The following is a 10,433-nucleotide window of genomic DNA, read 5'->3' as shown; positions in this document are numbered from 1 at the left end:
ATTTTATTGCAATTTTAGGTGGTGCGGTATAATCGTCCACCCTGCTTTGCATATTTAAATTTTATTGCAATTTTAGGTGGTGCGGTATAATCGTCCACCCTGCTTTGCATATTTAAATTTTATTGCAATTTTAGGTGGTGCGGTATAATCGTCCACCCTGCTTTGCATATTTAAATTTTATCGCAATTTTAGGTGGTGCGGTATAATCGTCCACCTTGCTCTACATATTTAAATTTTCCTGCTGTTTAAAGTAGTGCGGGATAATCACCCATCCTATACTTATTTCGATGAGAATGGTGCGGTACAATTGCCCTTCTCATTAATTGTGTAAATCTCGAGCCTGAAGTTTCGAGTACTTATCATTTTGGCCTGAAGATCAAAAAAAAAAATTTGTAAGAACCAGAAGTTCTAACAATATATTTCTCCAGTACACATATTACTGCAAGTTCTTACACACCTCATTTTTCTTTCAGAAAAGAAAATGGCAAACTTGGCAAAGCTTGATTTTGCTGCCCTGGACATTACTGGAAAGAATTACCTTACATGGGTACTGGATACCAAGATCCATCTGGAAGCAGCAAATCTTGGAGATACCATCAAGGAAGAAAGCAGTTCATCCTCTCAAGATCGAGCAAAGGCCATGATTTTTATTCGTCGCCATCTTGATGAGGCACTAAAGAGCGAGTACTTAACGGTTGAAGATCCGTTAGCCCTTTGGAATGCCTTGAGAAGCAGATACAATCACCAGACAACGGTGATTCTTCCAAAAGCTCGCTATGACTGGACTCACCTAAGGATCCAGGATTTCAAATCAGTGGCTGAGTACAATTCGGCGTTGTTCAGAATTACCTCTCAGATGAAACTCTGTGGGGATACTATCACTGAGGAGATGTTATTGGAAAAGACTTTCAGCACATTCCACGCCTCTAACATGGTACTGCAACAACAGTATAGAGCGCGAGGCTTCACTGAATACAATCAGCTGATATCTGTGCTCTTGGTGGCTGAACAGAACAATGAGCTTCTCATGAAAAACCATAATTCCCGACCTACTGGATCAGCACCGTTCCCAGAAGTGAATGTTGCGTCCCTTGAAAGAAATACCATATCCTCCCGTGGCAATAATTACAAACGAGGACGTGGTCACAAGCAAGGTCGGTGGAAAGGAAAAAGCAAGAACCATGGTGTCCAGTTTCACAACCAGGTTCCAAGGTATAATCCAGGCCCGAGCTTTAAAAATACCAATCGCCAGAAAGGAAAAGCTCATGTGAACACTCCTAGAAATCATGAAGGAGGTTGCCATAGGTGTGGTGGTAACGGACATTGGGCGCGTACTTGTCGCACCCCAAAGCATCTGGTGGAACTATATCAAGCCTCCTTCAAGGAGAAGGGTGTCGAGATCAATTTCCTTGACCAGGCTAAACCAATGGAAACCCCTGATCCAGTGACCAATTTATCAGGACAGTTAAACACAACCCACCTGGATGCTACAGACTTTATTAATGAAAGAGGGAATGAAGTTTATGGGTCCGATTGAATTATTTATGTTTAATGTACTCATGTTATTTGTACCTGTGGTTTAATGCTCGCATTTTCAATTCAATAAAAGTAGTATTCCAGTATGAATAAATTGCTTTTTCTTTACTCAGAGATCATGGATAAAAATTATGGTTATTCTCAAAACAAGATCAATGGCGGAGACTTTTGTCTTGCAGATAGCGCAACCACGCATTCAATACTTCGAGACCGAAAGTATTTCTCGAATTTGGTACTTGCAAAAGTAAAGGTAACAACAATATCAGGACCATCAGATGTAATTGAAGGCTCAGGAAAAGCCCAGATTATGTTACCAAATGGAACAATATTGTCTATAAAAAATGCATTATATGCTACTCGGTCCATTCGAAATTTGTTGAGTTTTAAAGACATACGTTTAAATGGATACCACCTTGAAACGAAAAGTGTAGAAAATGTGGAATATTTATGCATTACCTCCAACGATACCCAGAAGCGTATATTGGAGAAGTTGCATGGTTTATCGAGTGGATTGTATTGTACATACATAAAGACAGTTGAGGCATATACTGTCATGAACCAGAAGTTCATTGATTCAAAGGTTTACATGCTTTGGCATGACCGTCTAGGTCATCCAGGATCCACCATGATGCGTAGAATCATTACCAACTCTAATGGACATCCATTACTGAGCAGACACATTAATGTCCCGAATGATAATCCTTGCAAGGCTTGTTCCCAAGGGAAGTTGGTAATTAGACCATCACAACTAAAGGTTGATGATGAATCCCCATCATTTTTGCAAAGAATTCAAGGGGATATTTGTGGACCTATTCAACCACCTTGTGGACCATTTCGATATTTTATGGTTTTGGTTGATGCATCTACCCGATGGTCACATGTTTGCCTATTGTCTACTCGAAATGTAGCTTTTGCGAGACTTCTTGCTCAGATAATTAAGTTGCGAGCACAGTTCCCAGATCATCCCATTAAGTCCATTCGACTTGATAACGCTGGTGAATTTACGTCTCAAACCTTTGATGATTACTGTATGGCACTGGGCATTAATGTTGAACACCCTGTTCCTCATGTCCATACTCAAAATGGTTTAGCAGAGGCATTTATCAAGCGGCTTCAATTAATAGCCCGCACTCTGCTCATGAAAACGAAATTGCCAGTTTCTACATGGGGACATGCCATATTACATGCTGCATCATTGGTTAGATTGAGACCCATAGCCAACCACCAATACTCATCAATACAACTCGTGTTTGGACATCAGCCAAATATTTCACATTTACGAGTTTTTGGTTGTGCTGCTTATGTGCCTATTGCACCACCACAACGAACTAAAATGGGACCTCAGCGCAGATTGGGAATTTATGTGGGTTTTGATTCACCATCTATCATTAGATATTTGGAACCTTTGACTGGTGATGTGTTTACAGCTCGTTTTGCTGATTGTCATTTTGATGAGACAATTTTCCCGTCGTTAGGGGGAGAAAAGACCGTTCCAGAAGAACGACAAGAGCTAACATGGGTTGTTCCCACCTTATCTCATTTTGATCCAAGAAGCACTCAATGTGAAAACGAAGTGAAAAGAATCGTTCATCTTCAAGGTATTGCTAATCAAATGCCAGATGCATTTAATGATGCTTCGAAAGTGACACAGTCATATATACCGGCTGCAAACGCACCTGCAAGAATTGATGTCCCTGTTGGACAAAATAAAGTGGCAGCGAATGATTCATCCAGTGCACGCCTGAAGCGTGGTAGACCCCCAGGTTCAAAAGATTCAGCTCCTCGAAAGAGAAAGATGAGGGCCCAATTGAACCCAAATGATATCATTCAAGAAAAGGAATTGAATGATAAATCCACAATTCGTGACTCTGTACTTCCAGAAAAAGAAAATGTCCTTGATGAGACACATGTCCCTGAAGAGACAGAAGTACATGAAAGCAAAGAAATATCCATAAATTATGCATGTACTAATGAATTGTGGGATCGAAATGAAATAATCATCGATGACATGTTTGCATTTGCAATAGCCACTGAAATCATATTAAGTGATGATATTGAGCCCCGCTCTGTTGATGAATGCAAACAGAGACAAGATTGGCCTAAGTGGAAAGATGCAATCCAGGCAGAATTAAAATCCTTGGAAAGACGAAGTGTTTTTGGACCAGTAGTCCAAACCCTGCCTGGTGTGAACCCCGTAGGTTATAAATGGGTATTCACAAGGAAACGCAACGAGAAAAACGAGATTGCAAGATATAAAGCACGACTCGTTGCACAAGGTTTTTCACAAAGACCTGGAGTTGATTATGAAGAGACATACTCTCCTGTAATGGATGCAATTACGTTTCGTTACTTAATAAGTTTGGTGATTTCAGAAAAACTTGACATGCGACTTATGGATGTCATCACCGCGTATCTATATGGAGAATTAGATACTGACATATATATGAAAGTCCCAGAAGGACTTAAGTTGCCTGAAGCAACTAACAAACCACGGGGTATGTTCTCAATCAAATTAAGGCGATCACTATATGGGCTGAAACAATCTGGGCGAATGTGGTATAATCGTCTCAGTGAGTATTTGATTAAAGAAGGATATGCCAACAATGTCATCTGCCCTTGTGTGTTCATTAAGAAATCAAATACTGGATTTGCTATAGTGGCAGTGTATGTCGATGATATGAACCTAGTTGGAACCCCCGAAGAGCTCAACAAAACTGCTGAATATCTGAAAAACGAATTTGAAATGAAAGACCTTGGGAAAACCAAATATTGTCTAGGCCTGCAGATCGAGCATTGTGTTAGTGGAATTTTGGTCCATCAATCAGCTTACATTGAAAAAATACTGAAGCGATTTGGCATGGACAAGGCTTATCCACTTAGCACCCCAATGGTCGTTCGTTCTTTGGACATTAAGAAAGATCCATTTCGTCCAAAAGAAGATGATGAACTGGTCCTTGGTCCAGAAGTACCATATTTGAGCGCAATAGGTGCTTTATTGTATTTAGCACAATGTACTAGACCAGATATAGCTTTTTCAGTTAACTTGTTAGCCAGGTACAGCTCTGCTCCAACAATTCGTCATTGGAAGGGAGTCAAAGATGTTCTACGATACCTTCGTGGGACAACAGATATGGGTCTCTTCTACTCAGACAAGCCCACAAATGAACAAATCCTTGTTGGATACGCAGATGCTGGTTTTCTCTCCGATCCGCATAAAGCCTGCTCACAAAATGGATATGTGTTCACTAATGGAGATACTGCAATTTCATGGCGATCAACAAAGCAAACGCTAGTTGCAACATCTTCCAATCATTCGGAAATAATTGCTTTACATGAAGCAAGTCGTGAATGTTCTTGGTTAAGATCAATGATCCATCACATCCGGAATTCATGTGGTCTACCTTCAAAGACAGACACTCCAACTGTCATCCATGAAGATAATGCAGCCTGTGTCGCCCAAATGAAGGAAGGATTTATCAAAGGTGATAAGACTAAACACATATCTCCAAGATTTTTCAGCGCACATGAGCTTCAGAAGGCTAAAGTTCTTGAAGTCAGACAAATCCGTTCCAATGAAAATTTAGCAGACTTGTTCACCAAATCTCTACCAAAGTGCACATTTCAGAAGTTGGTACAGGGAATCGGATTACGTCGGCTTACAGATTTGAAAAATGCGGAATCAGGGGGAGATACAATTCAGGGGGAGCATCCATGATACATGCATGTTGTACTCTTTTTCCTTCGCTTAGGATTTTTCCCACTGGGTTTTTCCTATCAAGGTTTTAACGAGGCAACCTAAGCATGCTCAACACCATCCGGGTAAAGTTGTACTCTTTTTCCTTCGCTATGGTTTTTTCCCACAGGGTTTTTCCAAGCAAGGTTTTAATGAGGCAACTGATGTTGATATGTGGGCATCCAAGGGGGAGTGTTGTAAATGATGGGTATGTTTGCCCACATGTGTATAGTAATGTGTATAGTAAAGTATCACATGTGTACTATATACTCATAAGCTAAATAGTAATGTTTTGTAATTTTCCATTGAAGTAGCTCTATAAATAGAGCAATTCAATTGTGCAAAGATTAGTAAATGAGAAGAAGAAAGAAAAGAGAAATATATCTAATAGCAATAATATACATTACTTCCTCTGCAACAGCTTGTGTCGGTATATTACTCTGCAACTGCTTCGTTCATTCACCGAGTAAAGGTTATCTCTCTATAAATTTTGCCTATTTATAACAAATTTTACTTTCTCGCGGTTGTTATGCTAACGTTGTTTTATTCTTTTACTGTAGGTTACTTTCAATATCTATGGGCTCATTTCAGTAAGTGGTCCCTCTCCCTCTCCATGTTAAACAAGAATATAAAGAAAAGAAAAGCATCTCTCCTTTTTGTTTCTCTTTCAAATTCAATATTTACAATTTTGGAGTACAAACAAGCTGCTAACTCTTGTGTTCGATTTGAATATGAACCTCTTCCGACAAATTATAATAAAACATGACAAGCAGTAAACTAAAAAATCTTTGAAATTTGACACTTGTTGGTTATATATCAAAGGCGCTTATAGTAAGAATACTAAAGCAAAATAACACCATAATTCTAGGTGATTGTTGCATGAAAAGATATGTTTCAAAACTTCTTGATTTTAAACTCTTATAAAGACTCTAATGCTGTGTATTGTTTTTTCTCACTTTTGTCACTGCAGGTTATTCTATGAGTGAAACTGTGAATATTGGTAAGGACTTTCTCCCCAAATGCTATGATTTCTTTGTCGTCACTGTAGGTTATTCTATCTGCACTTCTCAAAAATAGAACTCTAGTGTTTTGTCGTTGCTGAATTATGTGGGGTATTAATTTATTGCAGAACAGTTACGCTTTCCTCGATGGTTTCCATTCAAATCCATCGGTAAGAGCTTGTATTTCTTGCATATAGTCAACTCTTTGATTTTTATTTACTTTTCGCACTTATAGCCGTTCCGTTGGTATGGCTTTTACTTTTTGCTATTTTTGTTGCAGTGCGTGGATCGGGTATATTGATGTGGATTGGTAAGAAGAGCTTGTATTATTCTATGTGTGTATGGATCTTTTAGGCTAGGGTTTAACCAGGAAAGGAAAAATCTAAACGAATGATGCCATGTAGAATTATAATTGTATTGATTATATTGATAACACAAGGTTTAAATATATACTAGTCTTTTGACTTGCAGTACAAGTAAACTCAAGCTTACAGAGATTTACCAAACCTAGCCCAATAGAATCCTAACCAAATTCACCTACACGACACGCAATACTAGAAAAAAGTTGAAAGTAGTGTGGATATAACAAATAGGTTTCTTTTCTTACGATTCTTGTGGTGATATATTTCTTATTGCAGGCTTATTTTTTCTAGCAAGACTGCTATTTGGGGTTCCAATTTCAACTGTATTTTTAGTCTATAAATGGCGAAGAAGACATTTGTCAACGTATAGTACAACAGAAGACTTTCTGCAACACGATAAGAACTTCATTCCTATAAGGTACTCTTACTCAGACATTAAGAAGATGACTCACACGTTTAAGGATAAGTTGGGTGAAGGCGGCTTTGGTTCCGTATTTAAAGGAAAGTTACGCAGTGGCCGTTTTGTAGCAATTAAAGTTTTGGGCAAGCCCAAAGCTAATGGCCAAGATTTCATTAGTGAAATAGCTACCATTGGAAGGATTCATCATGTTCATGTTGTGCAACTTGTTGGTTATTGTGTTGAGGGATCAAAGCGTGCTCTAGTATATGAATTCATGATTAATGGCTCTCTTGATAAATACATTTATTCCAAAGAAGGAAGTATCCCCTTAACTATCAACAAAATGTTTGAGATTTCTCTTGGAGTGGCCCAAGGGATTGAGTATCTACATCAAGGTTGCGAAATGCAAATTCTACATTTCGATATCAAGCCTCATAATATTCTTCTTGATGAGAACTTCAAAGCAAAGGTTTCTGACTTTGGGCTAGCAAAGTTGTACCCTGTAGATAATAGCATTGTCACGTTGACGGCAGCAAGGGGGACAATGGGATATATTGCTCCTGAATTATTCTACAAAAATATTGGAGGCATCTCATACAAGGCCGATGTCTATAGTTTCGGAATGTTGTTGATGGAAATGGCAAGCAGAAGGAAGAATTAGAATAGAACGGTAGAACATTCAAGCCAAATCTACTTCCCTTTGTGGGTATACGATCAGTATATCATGGGAAATGATTTGGAGATGGACAATGGTACAGACGAGGAAAAGAATGCAATAAGAAAGATGATTATAACTGCCTTGTGGTGCATTCAAATGAAACCAACTGATCGCCCTTCGATGCACAGAGTCATTGAGATGCTTGGAGGAGATGTTGAATGTATGCAGATGCCCCTCAGGCCTTCTCTATGCCTGCAAGAGACTCCTGTGGCTGTGGGTGGTATTCAAGACAATAATGTGATCCCAATATGTTCTAACGTAGAGCTAACATGTTCTTTGTCAGCTAGGTGATGACCAACTTGTTAATTAAAAGAAAGTGAAATAATGTATTATTAAATTCTTACTTTCAAGTGATTTAATGAAGAACTGTTATTTGAGGTTTATATTGAGTACCTGGTCCTCTAGAGTATGACTGACTAGCTTATCAAGCTTTCAAAGGTTGTCTTATTTTTTTGTCTTCTCATCTGCCTATTAATTTGCACGGGTTGCCATGGCCTACCTTTCACGAGCTTATAATGAGCTTCTTCTTCATCAGTTTTGTCCATCTATTTTTCTTCACCAACCTTGAGACTTACTAGGCTTACTATTGAGAAGATCTACGCTTAGCATCAGGTTTTCTGCAGTCGAAACTTGAAATTTATTTTCCTCCATGGCGCGTTCTGATCAAATGGAGCTGTCTTCCTGAAATTGTACTTCTTGGCTACTGTCAAAATATGGTCCTTAAAATTGGTTTGAGGTGTTAGAGTAGAATCCTCATCTCCAGATTCCTTGTATATCAAGTCATTTATAGTTGTAATTAGTTTAGGATTTTTTTTCCTTCCATAATTGGGTTACGTTTAACCCTAGTTAAGGAGTCTCCACATGCAGTATGAATTCCACAACCAAACTGTATTCATAAGAAGGTAACCCACAACTACAATAGGGTTACGTTACAAAGTATTGATGTTCTTCATCACTGATGGGATAGCTTTGAATTTATATGAGCGTGCGCCATTTTTGCTCATATCATGTCTGTGCCGCCTTTTTTCATTCATTAATGTCCATATTTATGCATGAAGCTTTCATATGTAAACGTGTGAAAAACAGAAATAGGATGTCAACCAAATTGCTTTTTGTATATCCATACTTGCAACGCATAGCGGTTCTTATTGATTTGTTGCTGTGGTTTTGGTTTGCTTATTTGCTACTGGAAATCATATTGACGAATGACCTGTAGATCCGCCACACACCCAATTCCTATTTTAATTTTCAATCACTGAGGCCCACATGTAACGAAAGTATCGTGCGTCGCAAGTTATACGCAAGAATCTCTATCTCTTACAAAGTGAGACTTCTTTCTTTGTCCTAATTATGCTTATGGAAATTTCATTATTCTGACTTAGAACCTACGTGCCATTCTTGTTCCCCTAACAACTTAGTCAGCTATATGATTTTTCCTCTATTTTTAGTCTCGTGTGATGAGTACCCCCAAATACACATGATATTTGCTTTTTTTTCCTAAATAATTACAGTTTTTTTATGACTTTTAATGAATGTCTGGCTTCATAACTTTAAGGTCTGTCTTTCAAACAATCGAGATCATTTGAAATATATCATTAGTTGATTTTTCAAAATTTTTGAAATTTGATAAGTTCAACTTTCACACCTCATCCTCATCTTTAATAATTTAAATGAAAGAATAATCTCCGAACGCCAAAACCAAATTCCAATTTATTTATTTTTATATAGCAATTGATACGACAGTAGAATGGTGTGGTAGAATGTTATGGTAAGACCTGACATTCGTGTCGTGTTTTCTGTGTTCGTGTCGTTTTCATGTCATACCCAATATCTTAACGGGTCGTGTCGTGTAACACCCGTTAAAATAAACGGGTTAAATGACTCGACCTGAAATCGACCCGATAATATTAACAGGTAATATGACCCGATCCGTTACCTGTTAAGGAAAATATATTTTAAACCAATAAATAATCAAATGAAAAACATAATACTATATAAGTATATACATACCATATTGTCACATCCAAAACATAAAAACGCAATTTTCTTTTAAGTATATTTTCACTTACCTAAAGTCTTTAATAGTTTTTTAATTGATGTAGAAATGTAAAAAAAATATAGAAAAAAATATATAAACGCTCGTAATGACAAGTTTAACAACTTTCATGAAGAGCTTAACTTTGAAATTCACCACTATATTCATATAAATCATAGATCAAAATTTACCATTGATTGTTGTTTACATTTACACTTCATTGTTCTCATCAAATTTTCTTTTTTCAGATTTTCTTTTTTGAAAACTTGATCTATTAGAGGATGCAGGAAGATGAACGGTGTGGATCGTTGATATTATATTCAGAGTTTTACAGTTAGTGAAAATATTGCTTGATGTTTATAAAGTTTCTACAAACTATATGACATTGACTCATATTTCAGTTAACTGTAAATATCGAAACGAGATATCAAAGATCTAAACCGTTCATCTTCTTACATCCGCCATATGATCATGTTTTCAAAAAAGAAAATTTAAAAAAAATGAAATTCAGTAAGAAAAATAAAGCGTGAATGACAATTGACAGTTAAATATAAATTTAAGGTTTATGAATTATAGTGTTGGATTTCGAAGCTAACCCCTTCATGAAAGTTGTAAAGTTTGTCACTATGAGTGATTGTATATTTTTTT

General features: G+C 37.4%; 2 protein-coding genes across 2 annotated transcripts; both read left to right on the top strand.

Annotated features, from left to right (window-relative positions):
- The first annotated feature begins 640 nt into the window (after positions 1-640).
- Positions 641-1,537, top strand: LOC139197746 (uncharacterized). Its single transcript, XM_070825702.1, has one exon. The coding sequence runs from the start codon at positions 641-643 to the stop codon at positions 1,535-1,537; it is 897 nt and encodes a 298-aa protein (XP_070681803.1).
- A 1,794-nt stretch (positions 1,538-3,331) lies between these two features.
- On the top strand, positions 3,332-7,693 carry LOC103401944 (rust resistance kinase Lr10-like). The gene is made up of 6 exons (XM_070825701.1): positions 3,332-3,463; positions 3,623-3,734; positions 6,240-6,313; positions 6,399-6,450; positions 6,551-6,580; positions 6,909-7,693. Exons 1-6 carry the CDS (start codon positions 3,332-3,334, stop codon positions 7,691-7,693), a joined length of 1,185 nt encoding a protein of 394 aa, XP_070681802.1.
- Positions 7,694-10,433: the final 2,740 nt, after the last annotated feature.

Source organism: Malus domestica, chromosome 07 (assembly GCF_042453785.1).
Source record: "Malus domestica chromosome 07, GDT2T_hap1".
NCBI lineage: Eukaryota > Viridiplantae > Streptophyta > Magnoliopsida > Rosales > Rosaceae > Malus > Malus domestica.
Note: the sequence above shows the minus strand (reverse complement) of the source record. Positions and strands in the feature narration are given on the sequence as shown.